The sequence below is a fragment of the Condylura cristata genome, unplaced genomic scaffold, assembly GCF_000260355.1.
Source record: "Condylura cristata isolate star-nosed mole 26May11 unplaced genomic scaffold, ConCri1.0 scaffold00015, whole genome shotgun sequence".
Classification (NCBI taxonomy): domain Eukaryota; kingdom Metazoa; phylum Chordata; class Mammalia; order Eulipotyphla; family Talpidae; genus Condylura; species Condylura cristata.
In genome coordinates, this window is record NW_004567116.1 from 26,450,019 (window position 1) to 26,475,183 (window position 25,165).

Genomic DNA, 25,165 nt, shown 5'->3' on the forward strand with positions numbered 1-25,165 from the left:
TTTTTTTTTTTTTTTCAGCTGAGGCCCAAGCACCAGCAAAATCTCCAGAGTGCCCTGGTCAGATCTCTGAGGAGCTTATCTTACCAAAAATCATGTGGCTTAGAGTGTCAGGACCAGGTAAACCTTGGGGACTCGTTTAACCCACTCATTTCACAGATGAAGAAACTGAGGCCCGATGAGATGGCTTGACCTAGGTCACCAGAGAGTTAGTGGCAAAGCCTGCATTAGAATTAGGGCCCAGGCGTCCAAACTCATTTCCCCACACATATAACTTGCTCCTATCCCCCTCTGAAGCCCCAGAACCCAAAAATTCACCTGAGTGTACCAGGAAAGTCACTGTGCTTCCAGCCATGCCCTCCCATCCCACTCCACCCCCGCCCTAAAAGCAGCAGGTGCCAGTCATTTGCTCACATCCTATTGTAAGAAAAAGGAAAGAAAGAGGTTAGCCTTCAATTTATCTTTCTTTGGTTTCAAAAGAGAGCCCTCTTATGCAGGCACTCTGGGTTTGAGATTTAGTTGGGGAGACTGAAGCAGCCCAGAACAGATTTCAGGGTGTTCATGTGGTCGTCCCCAGAGTCACTAGCCTGTGTCTTCCTTTAGACCAGGAGACATGGCATTCATTGTCACCCTCTTGGACCCAACTGCTTGCCCTCCTAGTCACCCCCCTCCACCACCCCCCCTTGTGTGTCTAGGCCTTCTAGTCAACCCGGCTCCTTTCTTCAACCCTTTGTGGAAGTCCCCACTCCTTCATTTCCAGCCACCTTTTCCTCCTTGATGTCTGATGAGAGTGGCCTCTTGGTGTCACTGACAAAGCTGCTGGGCAGTCTTGAGTTACAGACAACACAAAGCTTGGGTGGTGGCTCAGGGCAAGGCTGCCTCAAGGGCAGCTGGGTGTCCCCAGAGCTGAGCCTGATGCCTGGAGCAGCAAGAGGACCTGAGAGGTACGTCAAAGGAGCACGAGCTGGATCGTAGTGGATGGAGTCAGTCACCTTTGAGGAGACTGCTTGCATGAGATAGTTGCCAGGGTGGGGGAGGAGGTGGGCAGTGTTCAATCTCTAGGAGACTGAGACTCTTAAGAGCTTCATCTGGAGTAGGATGAGCAACTTGGCGTGGAGGGGCCCGAGGTGACCAAATGCCATGACCCCAGGGCCACCATTCATTTCACATTGTTGTTGGCATAACTGGCACTGGGCTCCAGACTTCATAATGAGTGGTGTCTGCTCGGTTTTTACAAAGCAGTGCCCCACCCTGAGAGTCTGAAGATCTGGGTTCCATGCCTAGTTTCTGCCTCACCAGCACAACAGTTTCAGTAAATGCTCTGGGTCTTGGAAATAAGATCACTGGCTTGGACATTTTCAGAATATCTTTCAGGTCTGAACTGTTGGGGGGGGGTTGTATTTATTTATATAACTGTGGGCCTGCTTTATCTTCTGTTATTCTGTAAAGGAACAAGATGAGATGAGATCATTTATGTAGGATATTTAGCACACTGCCTGGGGCACAAAAATGCTCAGGAATCAGTAGTTATTAATACGATTAGGGCCCCAGCTTTATGAATATATCATCTTTCAAATTGCCCAAGGACTAGGAATTTTAGTTTCAGAGGCCCCACCTCAAAATATCCCTTCCCCCATGTACCTGTTGCTGGATTTAAGGCTCAGCCAGCCTAAGATATCCAAGAAACCTCCCTGGGAGAAGTGGCACTTTTGTTTATCCACTACTTTGCACCTAAGCAGGAATGAATTTAATAATTTTTATAGTGTCAAAGTTTTTCCTACACTTTGTCACTGAGATTTAAGCCTCATAACACACCCATGGTATCAAGAGGGCTGTCATTCTCATTTCACAGATGGGGAAGTTCAGACTCACAGCTGAACTTACCTGAGGATGTGTACCCTAAAAGTCTCAGAACCAGACAGCTTGCCTCTGAGTCCTCTCAGTTAAGAGTCTGAACTCTTCTGCCTCCTATTGCTGGTCGTTTCCCAAGATCTGTCCCCAAAGCAAGACAGACAACTCCTTGAGAAGATCCTTACTCTTCTGGAAGATTAGAAATGGCTTCTAGGAGAAGCTAGGTCACAGTTGATCTGGGGCTGCATGATTTGTATCACAGAAGAAAGGGGGGAATATTTCAAGTAGTGGAAACAGCATGAGCAGAGAACAGGTAGTGGGAACGTCTAGGATTCGTATAGCAAATAGAAAGCAGCTCATTCCAAAGCAGGAAGAGAATAAAGGAATGGTGATGAGAAGGGTGTTGCATAGGATGGCGTGGGCAGTGCCCAGGGGCACTGAGTGCCAAGCCAAGGGATTGGACTTTAGTGTTGGGGTAGGAGAGAGACATGATCAAGCCTGGTCATTAGGAAACTTGCTTTGGCTGCCCCGTGGAGAAAAGATTGGAGCCTGATGGCAGAGCACCGCAGACGGAAACAGTGACAATGGTCTCAGTGAGAGATACAGAGGCCTGGACAGGGGGCAGATATAAGAATGAAGAGTGCAAGGAGTTGATGCAGGAGGGCAAAGTGTCACCAGAATTGGCAGCTGCTTGGATGTGGGCACTAGAGGAGGGAGGAGTGAGAAAGAATGGCAAGATTGTGTGCTTGAGTGGCCAAAGATGCCATTCACAGAAAGAACCCAACAGGAGGGCAAGCAGAGATTTAGGAGTGGGAGTCATGGATCTGGCAGGGAACCATGATGGTGACTCCTGCAAAACTGTTCACAAAGCACCCCAAACTGTTAGAGTCAGTCCGTCCATCCATCCGTCCACCCATTCACCCATCATCCACTCACTCTCCAATTACATATAAGTATCTACTAGCATACAGGGTAGTTCTAGGTGTGGGATACACCCTGGACTTACCCAAGCTCCACCAGGGGATGCGGGAAAGAAAATATAAGCAAAGATATAATATTTCAGGGGGTGAGCCATTTTCTGGAGAAAAATAAAGCAAGGTGAGAGGTATCTGTAGGGAAGAGTAGAGGAAAAGCTTTGCCTTTAAAAGAATTTTCTTTGAAGATGTGGCATTGGAATTAAGACTTGAATGAAGTGAGGAGAACTGGGGGGAAAGCAATTTAGGAGAGACCACAAGTGCTAAGGCCCTGGGGTAAGCTGGTGTTTTCAGGCAACAGCAGGTATGGCTGTAAACAATTGGCAAAGAGGAAGAACGGTCAGGAAAATGGTAGGAGAGAGGTGCATAGCCAGATCATGCAGATGCTCACCAGCCTGAGGAATAAGGTGTCCCCTGTTGAGTCCAAGAGAGCCTGAATCCTAGGCTTGTGTTTCATGTCTAGGAAGCCATGGCGGACATTCTGCAGTGGCTCACTAAGTAGTTTTTAATAAATGAATGCAGAAGACAAGAAAACCACCAGTGATACATAAAACTTCCTACCTTGGGCCTATAGGAATCTAGCAGTAGGATATTAAGGCCTAGTAAGGGCATAGTAGGCTGTAGGGTGAGCGAAATGATAAAGCTCAGATGATTTGAATGTCTGCTTTATCATTCAAATATGAATATTTGAGTCAAATCTGCATGTTTTATTTACTATGGCTTGATATAATAAACACGACTGTTGACTGAGACTAAACAGTAAAACATATCTGAAATGATTGTTAGACAATTAGAATGGTAACATGCCTGGTCTTCCCTCATTCTCTTCCCAGCATAAATGCTCAGCCTTCCGGCTTCATCTCAGGTGTTCCCTTGTGCCCTCAGCCACTTCCCTGGTTGAGATTTCAAAGAAGCTCATTGCTAGCATGAAGGCCTTTATTTGCAGGACAAGAAGGGATCATCTTCTCCATAAACTGACGGATTTCCAAAAAAACAGAGAGGGCAGTAGGGAGGGAGAAGTTATTTATAGAAGTATAAATTCTTTAAGCACCTAATTAATTGTTTAAATGGATCTGCAAGTGGGATGGATAAACTCCAGAAGGTGGTTTAATCATTTAAAGCTTTTGTTTGCATTAAGTTGAACACAGGGGATGTGTAAATCTTTCAAAATATATGGCACCCTTTACCAAAACTTTAACCTACTCACCAGGAAATATAGACGAGCTAGTGTTCTTACAGCTGTCTGGGTGGAAGTACCAGTGTTCAGTTCTGAGCTTTCTCTGATTAAGTGACCTGTAGCAAGGTGCTTTTCCTCTCCCAACTCTGGGGGTAGGGCGTGGGATCTGGAGCCCCTGCAGCACTCAACTCTGTGACTCTGATATTGGTAGGCCCGTAAATATTATCTTCCTAGAGGACAGTGGCCACTGTCACACGCTGAGGTGTGGTCCCCTGTGGCGCTAAGATGACTTGGTGGGTGGGATAGGTCAACAGAAGGAGTCACATAAGACGCTGGACTTTGTGAGAGAGACAGTTGACATGTTAGCATCAGGGGCTCATCCTGGTCCACGTTCCATCTGCTTCTGCATGTTTTCTCACCTCTAGAAACTGCAAACTCAGGCCAACCTAAGAAAATAAAAAACTGAAGGCTCTTTGAGCGTTTAAGCAATGTCATCACCAAAAACTCTCTTCCGTATCTTAAACTACGGCATCATGGGAAATAAGATTTTACCCCACCCAGCCACATCCTTCCATCTTCTCTGAGTCTGGTGAGATGTGGAATGAGCACGTTGGCACCACTAACAACGCTTGGAAATTCCCAGACTCTCACACGGAAGAAAGCTTTTTCCTTGGAGTTAGAGCTCATGAAGCAAAAGCCACTCTCTTCCCTGTGTCCTTCTGTAAGCAAAACCTTCTCTCAAGCCCCCATCCCTGTAGTGCAGGGTCTTAGGTTGGAAGAGATCCCTTGAGCTAGATCAGGGAGCCACAGTTTGTAAGGGAACAAGCATCTTGGTGAGAACTCGTAACCCATGGCCAATCTCCTGGTTTGTATGATGGCCGAAGTGCTGAGCTACCCTTCCTTTTCATGGTGAGGAGAGTAGTTGAAGCCGTTAGAGAGATGTCCCTAACTTCAGCTTGTCTTCCCTAAGTGTCAAACTGCTCTCCCCTGCCCCAGCCTTCTGGCAGCATCTCAGGAGGAATTTGTGGGCTTCATGGGTGAGTGGTATGTGGGTGTCTGGAGATACCCCCAGAGATTATACATTTTATTATCTGCCTAAGGGTGTCATCCAGCTTTCAAAAAAAATTACATTATAAAAATAATGCAGCTGTACATTAACAAATATAAGATAACCAGGATGATACATGCCCCATTTTATTTCTTCCATAAATGTGTGTTTTCTAACCCAGAGTCACAAAGGATGTGACAGAGAAGCAAGTACCCAGCTTTTGTCAGATTTCAGATAGACCCCCTCCAGCATTTTTGTGGGTTTGGTTAGTGCTTTTTATTTTAAATGGTGATGAAATTCATAAAATGTACTATTTTAAGTGCACAGTTCAGTAGCATTAAGTACTTTGTATTTAAATCACTCTTATACAGCCATCATCCGTAGAACTCTTTCCACCTTGCGGAACTGAATCATTCCTCTCTCCCCTCTTCCCACCAGCCTCTGGCCACCTCTGCTCTACTTACTGTCTTCATGAATTCAGCAATTCTAAGTATTTTCCCTTTTGTGTCTGGCTTATTTCACTGCATGTAGTGTTCTCAAGGTTTATCCTTAGCATGATATAGCATGTGTCATAACATGTGTCAGAATGCCCTTTTTAAGGCTGAATAATATTCCACATATGTTGGTGCCACATTTTGCTTATCCACTCACCCTTCAAGGGACAGCGGGGTTACTTCCACCTTTTGATTATTGTGAATAATGCTGTTGTGGACATGATATACAAGTATCTGTCTGAGCTCTTGCTTTCAACTAGTTGGGATATATACCTAGAAGTAGTAATGGCTGGCTCATATGGTAATTGTATTCATGTAACCTTTTTTATGGGATTTTTGTGTACTCAGCATGAAAAAGGCCACTGAACAAAGTTTAAGGCCTGGAGGGCCCAGGAAGAAACCATTAATTTTTTAAGTGAATTTTGTGTAGAAGCTGCATGGCCTGGAGGAACAGAATAGAAATGAATCCAGCCTCCGTTTCTGAAGAATGACTGTGATTTAGAGGTAGCGTGGGCCGAAAAAGGAAACTCTTGGGAGAGACCTTCATCAGTAGAATTCATTCATGCTGCAAGTGTGTACTGTGCTGAAAACCAGCCCAAGCCCGGGCCTGCCCACAAGGGGCTTGTGTCTGTAGGCAGCAGGGGTCATATGGGTACATGCTACCATGATAATAAGCTGACTTAGGACGTTCTGATCCACTCATCAGCACAGGTCCATACAGAGGTCTTTCTATGCTGTTTCCTGGTGAGGAAGATCAAGAGCCTGCAGCAAGTACGTGGCAGAGCCAGAATTCAGACCTAGGCAGTACCTGCTGTGGTGTGTACAGCAGAGACTGTAAGAACGCCAGAGGCATCTGCCCAGCCTGGATCTCAGAAAAGCGTCCTGCAGGAAGGGGTCAGGCAAGCACTGCAATGTCAGTTGACTCGGTTTTTGCTTTGAGCCAAATGGTTTCAGAAAATGGTTTCCTGAAGCAGCAGTGGCCGCATCCAGAGCTCCAGTCTCCCGTCTCCCCAGGTGCCCTGCCTCAGGGAGACCCCGTTTCAGAGGATGATCATTCATCATCCATGGTGCTCATGGTGAGGCAGGGAGGTCAGGCGGGTGTTTCCTGTTCCCTCCAGCTGCTGCCTCTTGGCCACCGCTTCTGGGTATCTTACAGGGGCAACTCAGGGTCCCTCTTGAGCCTGGGCAGCTTTGGGCCCGCAGTCTGGAGTGGACCAAATTCAGGCCCAGCGGCAGCAGCGGAGGTCATGTGTACACCTTCTGGTCACTTTGCCAAAGCTGCCTGCAGCGTGTGGTTTCCCATCAGTGTCATAGCCCCGCCTTCCCCAAGCCCTAATGCAGCCACACTTTTCCTGTTTTTAACTGCCTGCAGCCTGCAGTAGTATTTTGCAATAGTGACCCTCGTGTCCTCTGGATGGAGAGTTCTATTGCAGAAGCATCCCAAACCCCAGGTCCTCACAGTTTGCCACTAGCACCCCCTCAACCATTGTGATAACCAAGAACCCTCACACACATTTCAAAGTGTGTTTTACAAACAGGGACTTGTACCAAAATGTTCAATTCAGTCAGTTTTGACCATTATATGATGTCATCTGCCCTTCACCAGGATTGAGAGGTGACTGTTACCATCACCCTTGAAACTTCCCTCTTTCTCCTTTCTAGTCAGTACCCAACTCAGAGGTTGCTGCTATTTCTGTTTCTGTCACTGGCACTGTAGACAAGATTTAATAAGTGGAGTCCTATAGGATTGGCCTTTTGGAGAGCTATTGTTCTGTTGTGTTCCAGGTCCCCAACACACACAGGCTTCTAAATGCAGCCAGAATGGCCATCTCTGGCCCCTAGGCAGCAGTGGTCTGAGAGTTCAAGCCAGCATATCTTAGCTTGATGCACAAAGTCCCCTACAGGAGATGTGAGTCAGCTCCTGGGCCCGCTCTCCAGCCACCCTGAGGTGCCCTCCTCCTCCCTGCACTCCGGGGCCTTGAGCCTCTCTGGGCCCTGCCGCTGCAGAGACCTCTGCCCTCCCTGTCAGCTGAGTTCGTCCTTGAGATGCTCAGGCCTCACCTCACCATGCTGTGCCCATCTGGGCAGTCCGTGAGCTGACCCCCTTGGCATTCAGCACATTTCTGTCTCTGCTCACAGGCTGCAAGCTGATTGAAGGCAGGAATAGGGCCTTCGCCATCCATGTATTCCCAGAGGCCCAGCACAAAGTCTGATAGGAAAGGGATGTAAGATTGTAGTAGGTCACCTTGGAGACAAACTGGGTTTTGAAAAACTGTAAGATACATCCCAAACCATCCTCTGAAACCGATAAAAGCAAGGTGATCCAATATGACAGTGTAATCTCTGACTACAGATGCTATCTGTGGAGTGAAGCTCACTCCCAGTGAGGCAGAGACCTCAAGCCTTCCCCCAAAGACCTGGCATCATGAGGAATGTCATCTATAAGTGCAGAGCAGTCCAGCACAGAGAGTCAAGGGGACTCTGGGAAGAGATCAGAGTTAATCAGGGAAGGCTGCCTGGAGGAGGTAAGTTCCAAGGGTTTTCAAAAGAATTCTGTTGAGCCACATAATCAGAGGTAATCCCTAAAAGTCTTTAAGTTCCCAAGACAGCCTGATCATGGACCTGATCTGTCCACTTGTCCTCATCCTGAGTCTCACACAGCTGCCCTTCCCTCCTCCCCTTCTCCTTTCTGCTTCTCTTCTCCCCACTTGGTCTCTCCTCTGTATTTCCCTTCCAAACTTGGGTGCCCAAACGGAGCTGATACACATTGCCCTGCCATCCATCCCTCCTCTGCACTGGGCTGCCTGTCATGGAGGATCTAGATGGAGATTTGTCTCTTGCTCTTCTCAGCCTGGACCACTCACAGAAGCCAAGGTTATGGGCAGGACAGCAAGGGAGCTGTCCAGAGTAGGGTGTGGTCCATGGCCAGGTTCCACGTTCCAAATCAGGATGCTGGAGGAAGCATTCAGCCAGAGAGAGGTCAGTATGCCTTTGACTCCATAGGGAGAGGGGGTCCCAAAGGAGACAGGAGGCCAAGGAGGACTTGACAGCGCCGGAGGGCAGGGACAGGAAGGTTGTCCAGGAATGGGAAAAGGGGAGAGACACAGCCTGAGATGCACGTGGAGGTATGACTGGGAGTTGCAGTTTTCTTGGCAGAGAGGATTTGGGGAATCCTTCAAAGGTATGTTTCCAGTTCTCTGGCCCACCCTTTCCAAGGCCACTGGTCTGACTCTCGGGACCTGGAAACAGCCTGGAGGTCTCCAGAGGGGAGAGGAGTCGGTTCTGCAGAGAAGGCCCCGCTCATCCTCCACCTGCTCCCCTCACGGTTCTCATTAGCTCCAGGAAAACCCATAGAGCCCGAGGAACTAAGAAACAGACCTTTGTAGTTAATGGCACTGCCTGGTACAAAGAGCAGGAGCTTCTCAGTGCTGGGTTAACTTAGAGGGATCAGGGAAGTGAAGCTTTGAGCCAGGTCAGCAGCAGTAATGAGGCACTTGTCTACCTCCCATGGCCTAGTGCTTTCTGTTCTTCAGGCACTTCCTCAGCTTCATCACAGCCCTGGGGCAGCTGCTTTTTTGCCCCAGAGGGATACATGGAACCTCAGAAAGGTTAGGATGCTGGCCTAGGGCCTCAGGGGGGGAAGGTAGCAGAGTGCAGCATTTCAGCCAGGTCTCTGCTTCCAAATTCAGCCGCTTTTGTTTGTTTGTTTTTTTAAGATTTATTTATTCATACAGAACTGGGGTACAGGCCAGAGGTTCAGGAGCGGTAAGAAACTTCACCAGAGACAGAACAGGGAGCAGAACCAGCAGGTCGATGAAGTGCACAGCTGAGGGGAGCAGCGGGCGGGTCAGAAGAGGTCTGGCGTGCCATGTGGGTCAGCTCCGGGGCTGGGAATCAAACTTACACTGACGCAGCTGCGGCTGGCTTGCCGTGCTGTGTCCTAACCCGTTGTACCACCAGGGAGGGCCCCCAAATTTCAGCCTTTATGCAGAGGGTTGAGGCTGCGTGCTTGGAGGTGTTCACCCTCAAGGGTGGTCACCTGTCTTAGGCGAAGGATTCTACCTAGGACTGAGGACCTCTGATGACCGCTAGCCCTGGCTTCCAACTGACCACTGTCATGGCAGTGAGAGCTTCAGCCATCTGGGGCTCTGTCCTATCTTCTCCACTGGCCAACTGAGTAGGAACAGAGTGACCACCCTCCCACGCCCGTGCCAGCTCCTAGCTGCTCTGAGTGCCTGTTAGCCCCTGTGCTCATGTCATAGAGTCAGTGAAATGAGGTGCAGGAAAGCCCGTGGCACATAGTAGGTCAGCAGCTGATAGTTACTAAGTCTGCGCTCAGCAGGTCAGGCAGTCCATGGGGAAACCACTCTGGCAGCCCAAGCCCAAAGCCTGTGCTTTGTGGTGTTTTTAAGGAGCCATTATACATGCTCAAACCCTAACCTACTTTTCATTTATTTTTACTTTGAATTTATGCCTGCTGCCAGAGTATTAAGCATGGGAAAACAGGGAAGTCCGCTCCTGAGACTGTAAAGCCAGTGGTTTAAATAAAGCCTGGGCCTGGGTTGGAGGCAAACTGAAACCTAGTTCCGCCACTTCCCAACTGTATATGACCTTGAACAAGTGACTCAGCCCGTCTGAGTCCTAATCGCCACATGTGTAGGAGGGAGATGATAACTGTGTTTAGCTCATAGAGTTACAGTGAGAGATGAATGATGTAATGCATGTAAGCTCTTGGACAGTATTCAGCACACAGTAAGCCCTCAATATAAGGAGCCTGTGGTGACAGAAAACCACTGGTTTGCTCAGCGTGGGGTGAGGATGCAGCTTCAGTCGATAATTGCTAAACAGAGGCGTGAGGACCAAGGAGGAAGTAGCCAGGGCTTCCTAAGGGATTCAGGGAGGTTTCTGCTGAGGTGACATTCCAACAGGGTCTTAGAGGGCAAATAAGACTTCTCCAAACAGAAAAGAGAAAGAGGCCTCTCCAGTGAGAATGCATTCCAAGGCATTATAGGTAGGAGACAGTTTCTAACTAAACGGAAATACCAGATACCCCCCCACACACACACAACAAGGCGTGATCACACCTTCATGATTGTGATTGCCTATTTTCTCCTTGTAAATTAAACTGTGTACCTTGCAGGGGTGGGGGAGGAACAGAGAAAAGGAGAATGATGCGCTTTCCGTCTTAGCAAACAGGTGACCTTTGAACACTGAAATCCTGCTCCTCAGGTGATCTCTTTTGGGGGCACCCATCCACCACACGGGAAGACCTGTCCATTGAACTGGGCCACCATCCAGTCTTGAAGGCTGGACTGTCTTTGCTCCAGCTCTGTGGACCAAGACCACCTTTCCCTGGTGCTGGGAGAGCCCTCTGCTGCCCAGCCCCCCACTTTCACCATCTACCCCCATTAACCTTGACCACCCTGGAATTGGTCCTTAAGGAAGGACACGTGAAAGTCATTAAACTCACCGCTTTGATTTTTCATCTGAGGCTGCTGAGACTGAAATGAAAGCCCATGACTAGCCCTAGCTCACCGGTGGCCTGAGGCAAGAGCCCAGGGTCATTGCATCCTTGACCAGTGTGTGTGCTGGTCACTCCATGATGGAATACAGCTGTCATGTCACCCGTGCTCGCCCACCAAACCAGTCTCCCAAGGGCAGTTCCCTGGGCTTCTGTTCCAGGTGAAGAAAGCCCAGGCCCCAGGCAGAGGGACAAGCACTGGTGTGTCCCTGTGGCTCCTGCACTAACCCAGGGTGTGAGTGTAGCAGACTCACTGCACCCTAGGACCTTGTTTTCCTCATCTATAAACTGGGGGTGCTGCCCCTTAGGACTGTGTTGAAGATTTTTTAAAGAACATATATACATGGCACCTGCTACAGTCTGTTGACTACGTGAACTTGCTTCCTGTTTTCAGACCATTGTCTTCAACATCGGCTAAGAGCCAGTGGAGAGGAGAGTTTAGGAATGTGGGCCGGGTGGGGGTGGAGGGGTGATGCTCAGCCAGACTAGCTGTGGGACATGGGGAAGGGCACTTCCTGTCTCTGAATCCTATTTTCTCATCTAAGAAACACAGGTAATGATAGGATGTTCCTCCTTGAAAGGATGACATTTGTCTAACCTCTCCGGGAAGAAGGAAAGGGAAGGAAAACATGAAGAAATCCCAAGTGAGCGTCTGGGTAAAAGGCCAAGCCCTGACCCATGCCATATTCCCTTTCCACACCTCTCTGCTCAGACTGAACTTCCTTCTGTTCCTTGAATGCCTTCGTTTAACTCCAGGCCCCTTCACGTGCCTTGCATCTGCCTGGAACACCCCACCTGCTGCTCTCCCAGTCCATAGCAGCCGACCCCACACCTTCTTCACATCTTCTCATAGAAATCCTCCCTGGTACTCCCCCTGGCTCTTCTGCCTCATTGTGGGTCTGGTCGGCACCCCACAGCACCCCCAGGGAAGCCTGCACTTCTCCCACCAAAGGGACCACCTGTGTTATGCTGCCGTTTGCTTACCTGCGCTCCCCTCCGTGCTATGAGAGCCCACTATGGCCTGCCCATAGTTGGTGTTCCATAAATAGTTTCATAAATATTAGTTGAGTAAATGAATAGTCCAGTCCTTAAGTCACATGAGAGATGGAAAACTCTGTTGCTGAAGTCCCTCCACACAATGGGCCCCTCCAGCCTCCTTCCCTCTCCCTGCCCTTGGATCACTGTCATGCCACACCCCCAGCTCCTACCAATACAGCAGAGTCCCTCTCCCTGACCTTGGGTCACTGCCATGTCACATCCCCAGCTCCTACCAATACAGCAGGATGCAGAAGTCATCATTGATCAGCACACCCCAAGCAGAGAACACTCTGTGGATCCCTGTGTTGGGATCCAGAACGCTCCAGGTTTGCAGTCTGCTCAGACATGGAGACAGATGGCCGGACAGTGGACAGCTGGGCAGGGAGGGTGGGCAGCCCAGCAGGATGGAAATAGCAGTGAATGAGGCCTGGCTTGAGCCTGTCTGTTCCAGAGTTTGCTGCATGCATCAGTCTGGGTGATTTGATTGCCAGCAACAGAAACTGACACTGAGGAACTTAAGCAGAAAAGCTACATGTTCGATGGCTTTGGAATAAGAGTTTCATGTAACTGACCTCTGGTCTGGGGCCTTCTCTGTGGCAAGAAACAGGCAGGACCTCCAGCGAAGAGAGTTCTAATTCCCAAAAAGATATTGGCTTTTTCTGCAAACAACTGTTTGCATACTGTGTTACCTGAGGCAAATCACTTAACCTCTCTGTGCTTTAGTTTCCTCATCTGGATGTTCTAAAATGGACCTCTTTCATTCACATCTTCGGTATGATTGTTGCTGAGAAAACTAGGTACCCCAGAGGGTACCTTTCCCCATGCAGACACCTGCAAATAAATGATAAGTGTGTGTGTGTGTGTGTGTGTGTGTGCACGCACGCACGCACTTCCCTTTGGCTCCCTCCACTGAGGAGAATGCCCTCTCCATGTGCATGGTCTGGACCATCACTCTGCCTCAATGATGTAGTCAGCCTGTTCTCCCTCGAACCAGCATGTCTGCTGTCCCACGTGCTGACTGTGCTGATGAAAATGTGGATGGCATCACGGGCCTCTTCCCAGTCATGATCTGCCCTTCTCCAAGTTGGGAAGCTCGTGGCAAGATTCTGCCCTCCAAGGCCCCCAAAGTCAACACCCCCAAAGCCTGTCATGCCCTCCATTTGACCTTTAACATATGCATTGGCAGCCTTAGACCCTAAACCTGAGATGTGGAAGTGGCTAGGGAGTGTGAGGGACACTCCCTAGACCAGGACCCCCTTGGGCAAGGTGAGGTCTATAAGCAGCTCACTGTAACAGCAGAACAAAGTAAGAGGCAGAGAGAAATGTTAAGTGGGAGTCAGATGGTGGGGAGGGGGATGTTGGAGCCCAAGAGCTGAATTCTTCCTGGGAGATCAAGGAGTGCTCCATGGAAGAGGTTGCATCAAGATTATGAGTAAGATTTGGCAGGAAGAGAAAAGAACATTTCAAACTACAGGAAGTGTATTAAGAAAGGCCTAGATTTAGAGAGTGCTGGTGTTTGATGGAGCTTTGGGAGGATCCTCTGTGTTCATAGTGGAGTGTCCAGAGGGTCCCGGCAGGTGCAGGACAGTAAAGGCCAAGGTTAAGGGCACCTCTGCCTGGGCTTGGGTCAGGTATCCATCCCTGATGAATAGGTCAACAAAAGGAACCTCACCAGGCAATCAGGTGCTGACCCGCCCTCCACAGGAGTAAAGCACCAATGTCTGCTACAACCGGGGTGAGTCTTGAAAACATTCCGGTAAGTGAAAGAAACCGACACCATAGGCCACCTACTATAAGATCCATTGTGTGAAGGAGCCAGAACTGGCAGGCCTAGAGCCGTAGGGAGCAGATCGGTGGTAGCCAGGGGCCTGGGCTTTGGCTCCGTCATGGGTGCAGGGCTCCTTGGGAATGATGATGCTGGGGGCAAGACAATGGCAGTGGGTACACAACACGAAGACTACCGATGCCAATGAACTGTGCCTTTTAAATGGCTAAAATGGTGAATTGTATCATCGTTTGAAAAAAGAGTAGTTTGGGACCAGATCAGACACCACCCCCTGGGTTTGATGTCCACTCCACAAACATATGTCACTGTCCCCCCTTCTGTGCAGATGTCCCCACCCCAGACTAGAGGTTACCTTTTGGTAGAGAGGAAGCCCCACTGTCAAGGGGATAGGCTTCCTGGTGACCAGGCCTTACCCCATTGCGTCCCCTCCCAGATGTTCCCTACTGCTTGGCCCTTGCTTTTGATATCCACACAGTGCAGGAAGTCCATTGCTTGTGACCCTTCACCCACCTCGAAACATCTTTTAAGATGTTTCTTCTTCTTGTAGACATCCTCCAGCACAAGCTGAGCTGAGCACCCAAGGTGTTGTATGGAGACATGGATAAAAGCAGGGATAGGGTTTGCTTCTGTGCTCCCAGGAAGCCTGTGGGGAGCTGTATCTGGGAGGGCCTGGCCTGTGGATCACTGTTTCTGGGGCAGCTCTGGTGCCTTGCCCCCAGGGAAGAATGTTTATTGAATGAGGCATTGGCTTTGGGAAGATTCTCTCCCCTCCCAGACATTAGCAGACTGGTGACCGTCAAGCCCCTTGATCTCCAGGGTTCTGTGTGTGTATACAGGGTTCTGTGTGTGTGAGAGACATGTGGGTACAGTAAAAGGTTGCTACCTGTTATCCCAGATTAGTTTTCTGCTCCCTATGCCCAGCTAACAGAAGCAGAGACTGAGAGAGAAGGAGCCTGCAAATTCAACTGCAAGCAGCTATTTCTGCTCTTGGCCAGGAATCAGGAGGGCATTGTCCAGAGACGGCTTCATCCAGGCTAAAGGGACCATCTCTTCCCCTGGGAAATCTAACTGAAACCACACAGAAACAGAGGTTTTAGCTGAGATTGCCTAGAGTCCTTTGACTACAGGGCTGAACAGTGGGCTTTTTTTCCATTTTCCTCCTCAAACGAGAGGTGCTACTCTTTCTGTTTTTCTGATTATGAAATCACTCATTTTCTAGGAAGCTTATTTATAGAGTCCGCTGCATTCATGCAGCATGGAGCTATTCTGAACATGGCTTGGGGCCTGGGAGGCTTAAGGTGTGAAAGCAGCTGTGAGTCACCCATGGGTGCCCTTCTAGAGCTATGTGGGTACCTTGGTTATCTTTCTGCACCCAGCCAGGGACCAGCTCCAGTAGAGCTGCTCTTTAGGATAAAGAGAGGAAAACTCAGGGTTGAGAGGTTGGAGATATGTGTTCCAACCCCAGGCCCCATGACCACACTTCATCACCTGTGGCAAGTCGGAGCCCCATTCCATGCCTCAGTTTCCTCCTCTGCAAAATGAAAGGTATGTGTATGTAATTCTGTGATATGTGATTCTGTGGGCATGTGATCCTGTGACCACTCTGGACACCAGCTGTGGAGGAGGATTTGTCCCCAACACAGCTCAGGAGATGGCCATGTTTGAGGTGCCTGATGTTTTTCAAGGTTAGGGCAGCATCACTTAATCACTAAGTATTTGTTTATTGAGCACCTGCTATGAGCCAGGTATCGTGTGAGGCTTTGAAATTACAATGGTAAATAAGGCAGAAATAGTGGTTCCTGCCTTTCTGTAGCAGATAGGCTAATGTCTGAGATAGTTGTTAATCAAATAATGGCATAAATTAAAATGAAATTTCAAACTGTCAAGTGCTGTGAGTATAAATACTGGGAAACAGAGATGGGGGAGCTCTAGGCAGAGAAAAAAGCGCAAGCCAACCCTCAGTGAACAAAAGTCTGTCTGGTGTGGCCAGAGTGTCAGGCCAAGAGGAAGAGGGGCTCTGTAAATGGTCAACAGGTGGGCACTCCAGCCTGGTTTCTAAGGTCCATACTCCAGCCTGGTTTCTAAGGTCCATATCTGCAAGCCAGGATTCCCGACCCAGAGACAGTGGCCCTGCTGAAATGGAGCCCGAAAGTATCATCAAGATAACTGGAATGAGATCGTTGACAGCGTTGAAGACATGAATCTCTCAGAGTCCCTTCTCCACGGCATCCACGCGTGTGGTTTTGAGAAGCCCTCTGCCAGCCGGCAGGAAGCCATTCCTCCTTATAGGGAGGGGTATGATGTGATCACTCGGCCCAATATGGCACCGGGGAAAAGGCCACTTTTGCCCAGTCAGCTCGGCAGCAGATCGAGTTGGATCTAAATGCCACCCAAGCCTCCGTGCTGGCATCCCCTAGGGAATTGGATCAGCTGATAGAGAAGGCGGACCTGGCACTAGGAGTTTACCTAGGTGTCGCCTGCCTCACCTGCATTGGGGGTACAGGTGTCCGTGCTTGGATACCAAAGCTGCAGATGCTACCCCTGGCCATGTGCTTAATGTGCTCCCGGAGATACCTGTCTCCCAGGTATACCCAGGAGTCTGTACTAGATGAAGCTGAGATGGTAAGCCATGGGCTCAAGGACCAGCTCCATGACATTCCCAAAGCTCAATAGTGACATCCAGCTGGCTCTGCTGTCAGCTACAGTGACTTCTGATGTGCTCGGAGTGACCAAGAAGGACACGAGGGCCCCATTCGGATTCTGACCAAGGAGTTGACCCTGTCTATCAAGTTACTCCTCAGTGTGGAGCAAGAGGAGTGGAAGCTGGACACACTTCATGGCAGTCTGGTCGATCTCTGGCAGCCTCTTTCCAGTTTACTGGTGGAGAAGAGCTAGACCCCAGAACAGACATTCCAGACCTCCTGGAAGGAGCCGTGACGCTCTAGGAAGAGGGTTTTCTGCTTTTAGGAGGCAGCAGAACATTTAAAGTATGTGTGTGTGTGTGTATACTTTTTCTAGCCATTTCTGGAGAAGAGTGTTGCATGCCATTTTCCAGTGCCCAAAGCAAGGACACTTACAGTCCTTGGAAGATCTGAACCCAGCCTGGGTGTTACCTGGACCCTTCTTCTCGCTCACCCATATTCAAACACAGGACAAGGAGGCCAGTCAACACAGCAGTGAGAATGAACCTGGAATCCTAAACTGTAATTTCACTTCCAGCTCGTCCCTAATGACCTGTAACCTTGGGGTTGTTCCTTAACTTCTCTGAGCCGCTTTAATTCATAGGGCCATGAGGAAGACTCAGGGTGACAAAGTTTGTAAAGTGTGTTGCATGTAACCAGCCTTCCTTCCATGGTAGCCATGATGGTGACAATGTCGGCAGCAGCAATACTGCTGTTGCTGGTTTTACTGAAGTCTCCTGCAGATTCTGCTCCCACTTCTGCAGCCTGACCCCTCTCTAGATTGGACAAATTTTGTTCAGATCCCCTGGTGGGATGGCCTTAAACAAAGGGACATAGTGCCAGAAATGACAGCTTTTTCTCTTTGTTCAGGGTTTTGTCTCAATCCCAGCTCAACAGCAGCATCTCAGTTTTTCATCCTGCTTCAAGAGTGAGAGAGAGAACCACACTGCTGATGACTCCGAGGGAGGGACCCTGGACATGTGCTGCAGTGAGAGGCTGCCGGGTGAGTCTGCCCAGTACCCAGGTGCCCCCCCACCCACCCACCCAGAGCTCCAAATACAGGAGAGAATCCCAGTGACGCTAGTGCTGGAGTAAAGGCCAGCCAGCCGTGAACATGCGTGAGAGGAGTGACTCAGCTAGTCCACAGGTCTTTGTTTACTCAGGGATGGTACTTCTAACCCCTGCTGGCCTTTCGGGCCTGCTGTTGTGAGAGCCGCTCTAGGCTCATATGGAGGGCGCAGCAGGCAGCTCTGTGAACAAGGAAGGTAGAGAGAAGGGTGAAGAACTTGAGTCCGGCCTCCCTGGTGGCGGAAGCGTTGAGTCTCAGCACTGTCACCCTTAAGGCCTGAGTTCAATCCTCGGCCAGGGAGCTAACCACATGGCACAGCAGGCCTCTCCTGTCTCTCCCACTGCTCCCCTCAGCAGTCTATTTCAGTAGATTCTCCTGCTCTGCTCCCCACTCTGCCTCTCACCCCCCTGTACCCCAGTTCTTCTACAAAAAAGAAACCTCAAGAGTCCAGGCTGAGGGGGGACATGAGTGATGGTGTGTTGGCAAAAACATAAGCAACTGGACTGTGTCACAAACCTAGATGCAGGCTGCTTCCCTGGCGGAGGGCTGAGTCCAGCTGACCACACCCCAGGAGCCTGGCTGTGGGTACCACGGCCATCAGAGACCTCAACGACTCCCTGCTGCCCATGGAGGGGGCAGCATGCCCAATGTGGATCAAATACAGCCTTGAAAGAAGTAAATGAAGAAGAAGTGGCTATTATGTTTCTTCTTTCTACAGTGTTTTTGATTTTTCTTATACCAAGTACCCATTGCAGAAATGTTAGAAAATAAAGACAAGTAAAAGGAAAATCACCCTAGCCTTACAATATACATTTTATATTTTTCCTTCCAAGCCTTTTTGTTATTTAAAGAAAAAAAAGCCTATTCTAACAGTTTCAAATCTTTAACTTCATGAGTTTGTCATAAACCTCATGATTGGCAAAAAGTCTTAAAGTCTTAAGTGACACTATCAAAATCAAAATTACAAACAGTTAAACCTCAAAAACTCTAGAGAGGTGACTCTTTAAAATAGTTTTATTTTATTCACACAAAGGGCAGGTGCCCAGCTTGATGAAGCACCTTGGGCCCCCGCAGTGAGTTAACCCATTGGTGCAATTCCTGCCTTCTCCAGTAGGGGATGCCATTGCTCTAAGCACTCAGGAAGGCCTGCTGTGCTGGCCAGGGATGGAAGTCATCTCACAGACACGTTGTGGGCACCCAACACAGTTAACTTGAAGGAAGGAATTCTCCAAAAGGGTGTGACAGCTGTCCATGGATATCTGGGGGGCTGTCTTGTGGAGGGGGCAGTAGATATATTCCATGTGTTTTTTAGAAGGCCATCATAAACCCACTGAAAGGAAGGAGACTTGTTGGCTTGTAGGATGCAGAACTTTCTAAGTTCAAAAATAGTTCAATCCGAAGTTGATCATGCAAGAGGAAGAAAATGAGTGTTCCATCACTGGAGGTATTCAAGTATTGTCTAGCTAGACTTTGGAGAGGAAATTTCCACAATTGGTGGGAGGTCGAGATGACATCAAAAGTCCCTTTCAACTATTAAACAGTTGTGTGATTCAGATATGAGTCACAGAATTCAGAGATGATTCTACAACCAGGGATGGCACCACTGGCTAGGAAAATATCCACGGAAAATAGGACATAATGTATAGCAGCCCAGATTGTAGCGTGCGTGGCATAGAAGAAAGAGCGCAGAGTTTGACCTTTGAGTCTGGCTGTTCTTTTTCCTGGCTGTGTGTTTATGGGTTGGGTAAATCACTTAATCTTGCTAGGCGTCTAGCCCTCACTCATAAATACAAATGTCAATATCAATAGTTATTGCCATAACAATATGAACATTTATCCTCACAAGGATTAATTAAATATAATCATGCAAGCAGTCATTCAACAAATACTTAGTGAGTGCCTGCTATGTTTCAAGTACTGTGCTAAGTGCACGGGCTATAGAGATGAATGTAACAGACACAGTCCCTGCCCTGCTTTGAGTTGCTTCTGGAAAATGGGATGAAGCCACCGCAGAAAGGTTACAGAACTAAACATATGTTGAATTCTGACCCTCCATCCCATTTCTCCCCAAAAGTCAACCACCTCCATAGAATGGAAGAGGAGTGCTGACCTCTCCCCTGGACCTGGCATATTGCCTTCCTGTGTCAAGCTCAGCTCTAAGAGCTTTTGCCTGTGTCTTCTCCACTATCCCGTTACCAATCCACTATCCCAAGAAGCCCCTGTCATTTGCTATCCCTGTTTTATAGGAGAGAGGATGAAGGCCCAGGGGGAGGAGGGGTTAGGGACTAAGACCACTTAGCTAATGTTTGGGAGAGAAAGGACTGTGGGCAACCTTCCTCCAGAGCCTGTGCCACTGGCCACTAGCTGACCCTGGCTCCACAATCGCCATAAAGTCATCGTATTGCCCTGTGCACTGAGGCGGGAAGAGCTCAGACGGGTCTGTCCTCAGGGAGGAGTTTGAAGTATCTGAGCGATGTCCAGTGTCTGTCCTCTTCTGTCCTCCTCTGGAAAGCCCTGCCTGACAGGGTCCAGGCAAGTTAACTGCCCTATGGACTTTCAACACCACCCTGATAGGGCATTAGCATTATTTTGCCCGTTTCATTCATGGGACCCTGAGGTCTTGGAAGGGAAGTACCTCTCTATCTTTTTTATTTTTAGATTTACTTATTTAGGCATACAGAACTGGGGTGCAAGCCAGAGGTTCAGGGGCAGTGAGAGGATTCTGTGGAGAGCAGAATAGGCAAGTGGACAAATTACACTGCTGAGGGGAGCAGCAGGCAGGTCAAGAGAGGTCTGGCGCCCCATGTGGGTCACCTCCAGGGAGGAGATTGAACTCCTTCTCAAGTGGCTGCAGCCAGCTCGCAGTGCTGCGTCCTAACGTCCTAACCCGTTGCGCCACCAGGGAGGGCCCCATACCTCTCTATCTTATCACTGGCTGCTCATCAAGCACCTGTATGTGCTGGGTACTCTTGTGAGCCCTGGAGATTCGACATGGAACTAGGCCAGTTCCCACCCTTGCAGGCCAGTGTTAGGTACTGGGGGAAAGCAGGGACTCTGGGCCCAGGCCAGACTCCACACTTACCACTGGCAATCACCGGGAAGCTGCTTAACCTCTCAGAGCCGCCTCCTTCCATGGTGGTAAGAATAACATTCATGGTCATGTAGAGCTGTTGGAGGATTGAATGAAATAATCAAGAAAAAGCTTGAAACAGGTCCTGTTTGTATCTAGTACTATAAGGCATTGCTATTAAGGGGAAAATAGAGAATAACAAAATACACAAGTAAAATATATAGGAAGGCACTAGCCTGCTATAGAGGAAACGAAGGCCAAGAGTGGAGTGGGAAGAAATGAGGGAAGGGAGGTGGCATTATAAATAGGGTGATCCCAGGGCCTGAAGAGGAGTAGACATCTGTAAATGAAACCCCTGGCCTGAACCACAGCTTGGACGTGAAAGAAATTGGAAGTATACAGACCGAGGGAAATGGCTGGTGCATCTTTGCAGGGAGCCCAGGGGCACTGAAAGCTACTGCACCATGAGACTGCAGCCCTCCAGCAAGCCCGCCTCCGCCCAGCCTCCGCCCAGCCATCTTCCCCCCGGTTAAGACTAGGGGCAAGAAAAGTGAGGGCCAGCATGACCCAGTCACCCCCACCCTCCAGACCAGTACTCCAGAGCGCCGTCACGTCAGCCGGCACTCAGCAGGTCACACAGGTCTGCAGGGCTGCTGGCACAGCCAGGGTTCCCACAGCTGCCCTGTAGGTAGCATGTGTGTGCACACAGCACACACACACCAGGCTCTTCCAGAATGTGTCCACACATGCATGTGTTCTCACGTGTCGCAGCCTCTTGCACAGGGACACACGTGCACATCCCCATGTGCAGTCACCCAGGCACGCACCTCTCTCTCTCACACAGCCCCGCGGGGCACACACCCACCTTTACTGTCACGTACCCACAAATCTTCAGGCTCTCTTTCCACCCATCCCTCCCACTAGGCATCTTCTCGGAGATGGGCACAGCTGCCCGCTCTCTGTTCCTTCTCTGGGTCCCTTTCTTCACTGAAACCATTCCCCCTTCTTGTGAGCTCACACACCTGCATGCACACATGCAGGCAGGCACCCCCCTCCGCTCCCTGCCTCTTCCCCGGCGTGGTTCCCGGGTACTGAGCCGGCACCGGGGCCATCAGCCCTCCATGCACCTGCACGTCACTTGCACACTTACTTTCCAATCCCTCATTCACGTTTTACATCATCACCCCCCTTATCTCCTTCCCCCCAGCTTGTTCACTTGCTTACAGTCACCCAAACACATTTATACATTCGAACTCACACTCCCGCCTCTTCGGTGTGTAGGTGTTCACATTTGCAAGAAACCAGGCAACCCTGCTGATGCTGGGGCCCCCGCTCCTTCCCTAGCTAGTGCTCGCCTGGGCCCAGCATCTGCCTCCAGCTACAGGCCAGAGGAAGGAGGGAGATAAAGCAAAAGCAGCTGCCAGTAGATGCACCATCACCAAGTGTTACTCACTGTGTCCCTGGCAGGCAGGCCTGCCCCTCACATGTGCAGAGACCAGGCCAGAATGCAAACAAGCCCCCCGTGGCACTCCACCCACAGCGCAGTTCTGCACTGCAGGGGCCCTGTGTGCTCCTGTGGGCACATGGTCTCCATGTCCAAGTCCAGTCCACCGCTTGCCCTAATAGCTGCTCCCTGGCCATCCCTGGTCTGCAACAAGAGGTTATGCATCCTTAAAAGGGTGCACTGTACCGAGAAGGCGTTAGCATTTGGGCCGAGGGCACTGGAGTCCTTGTAGCCAAAGGATGGTCAGTTGGGCTGCGGGGGGTGCAAACACACCTCTGGGTCTTACATGCTTCTCGCACCGTGAGGACCGGCATCCCAGAGGAGCTGGCGTCAGGGTCTGGGAGTATGGATAATATGCTCTTGGGAACCAGGGCTGGCAAAGCCCTCCTACGGCTGGCAGCTGGTTGGAGTCATGCCAGTCACCACCACCCTGGGACTTCCTGCAGGGTCCATGCAGACTTATTATAGACACTGAAAGCCTGAATAGGCCACTGCCCATATGATAGCAACAGCTGGTCCCTGGTACCCATGACCCCCTTGAAGTCCCAGCTCCTGAGGCCTGCCCCATCCAGCCCTGGGCTCTATCTGTATCATCATGGGTATCCTTTTATGAGGGGAATGAGGTCTGGGTCTCAGCAAGAGTGCACATCCTGGGGGTCCTTTTATAAAGTACAGGGGAGGCCTGTCATCGGAAACCTTTGTTACCCTAATCCTGCAGTATCTACCTCTGGCCACTCAGGAGGTGGGGCTCACACACCACCACACAGATACAGTCATGTGCCAGAAGCCAACTAGGCCCAGTTAGAAGACAGCCTGACCCTTATATTAAATCAATTCTTTTTATTGAGCATCAGTCTGTGCCCAGGCCCAGTGCTGTGTCAGGCACGGGGGGTGCAGTAGAGACCTTGGCAGACCTCACCTCTACTCTCAAGCAGGACAGGCTGCCAGACAATGGTACAATAATAAGATAATCTTCTCTTGGCAAGTCAGGGAAGGCTTCCTGGAAGAAACGGCATTTAAAGTTATGAGTGAGTTGGGTCCTAGTTCATGTCTTTAAGAACCAGCTATGAAAGTATTTTAAGGAGCAGATTAATCTCAAATGGGTTTGTCTCCCATTTTCTAATCCTTATTCTCACCCCCATCCCAACCTTGGTCAAGTGCCTAGTACTGGTTCAAACTGGTTCAGAAACAGGTGCAGGAGCCCAGATGGACAAACACAGATAAGACAAACATTACCTCATACTACATATGATGTAATATTATTGATGGGATATCACCTGTTCCTATCAATATTCAGTACTTTGCTGATGGCTTTTATTTATTTGTTTAATTGATGTTGTTTTCATTCAGAACTTTCAATGCATGTAGAGCTGTTTATTATAGCTGACAGTACAACGAGTAGGCTTTGATTTGAGTCTCCAGAATAGAAATTAAGGGAAAACAAAAGACCCTTTGGATGTGCTAAGGACCCTAACTGAAGAGCATTTATAATGATACCTTTCTATTCAGAAGAGAACTATAAACCCGGGTAAATCCCTGAACCCTGGTTAGTGATGGTTCTCAAACACCAGGGCAGATATGGAGGCAGGAATCCATCTAGCAGAGTATGGGATGGCACAGAACCTGGGTTCAAATCCCAGCCCCACCACTGGCCAGAAAAATGACCTCAGATCAATTATCTGACCGTTTTAAGCTCCAGTTTCTTCAATCTGAAATAAGGGTGATAATATAAGATCTTCACAGAGGTTTGCTGATGATTAAGCAAGTTGATATATGTAGAGTGTTTATTACATAGGGACCAGAAATGGTAGCTAATGATGATGGTCACGACTGCTCCAGCATCTGGAGTGTGAGTAGGAAAGTTTTGCATGTCCCCAGGGCCCAGCATCCAGTCCCAGTCCAGTCCATCAGAGATGGAGCAGACAGTTGAGCTTTGTAGATCTGTCATGTCTCCCCGACCCCAGGCCAGCGACCTCACAGCACCACAGTTTTGTTTTGTTTTTTGGTTTCTTGTTGGATTCAGAACCCCTGGATGTGAATGAATGTGTGCTCTGTTCCTTTGGAGCTTGGGCTTTTGCACAAATCACTTTATATCACTAAACTTTGGGACCATATGGGCCTACCACCATCACGTCACAGGAACAGGTGCCATGGACAGGTAGCGAGGTTCTGTGGACACAGGAAGCTGTCACAGTAAACTGAAGTGGGACCTTAGATTATTTTTAAAGGTGGTAGTGGGTCTTTAACACTGGTGGGCCTATAAGACCCTGATTTTAAAGGTCTCCGAAGCCCACAGAGGCCGTGAGATGCTCAGTGTCTCACAGCCTCTCCATCTCTGGATACTTTGCTGCCATGTTGAGCCTCCCCACCCAGAACGATCCTGGAGTGACATCTCTGCAGAGTTGGGATGGGTCAGAACAACTACCGTGGGCTCCCCCCCCCATCACCTGGGCTCTCCTTAACCTCGAGGACACTTACCAAGCCCCATCAAAGACCCCCAAGCCAGGACTCAGCCTCCTGCTGCCACGGAACTCAGGTCTCAGCCCTTCAGCCACCCACGGAAACTTTCATGATGACCAAGAAAGGAACTGGAGGGTAACACCTATGCCCATCCTGGTCTGCTCTTACCCTCTGAACCTCAGTTTCCTCAGCTATGAAATGGGAGGGTGAAGCAAGATACCCTCTCCACTCCGCCCTTTGCTCTTGCGTTGTGCTTAAGTCTCAGGCACTTGGGACCGCTGGTACCCGTCACCCCGGGGTCTCAATGTGGATTCTTTTCAGTTCTCCTCATGGGCAGCTGCAAGCATGGAGGGCTTCACCCTCCGAGTTTCATGAACCCTTTTCACCCTTGTGCTCCCAGGCTTCTGCTCCAACAGGCAGAGAACTGCACCTTTGTTTGCAGCAACAAAGCTGTTTGCAAGTTCACTGCATATACTATTTCATTATAGCCCATCC

General features: G+C 49.5%; 1 protein-coding gene and 1 pseudogene across 1 annotated transcript in view; both read left to right on the forward strand.

Annotated features, from left to right (window-relative positions):
• Positions 1-25,165, forward strand: part of PTPN5 (protein tyrosine phosphatase, non-receptor type 5 (striatum-enriched)) — a 48,974-nt gene that overhangs the window by 1,375 nt on the left and 22,434 nt on the right. The window contains 1 exon segment of the mRNA XM_012725191.1: positions 17,438-17,570. Coding sequence (XP_012580645.1) covers positions 17,438-17,570 — 133 coding nt within the window.
• Positions 15,538-16,781, forward strand: LOC101624946 (annotated as a pseudogene).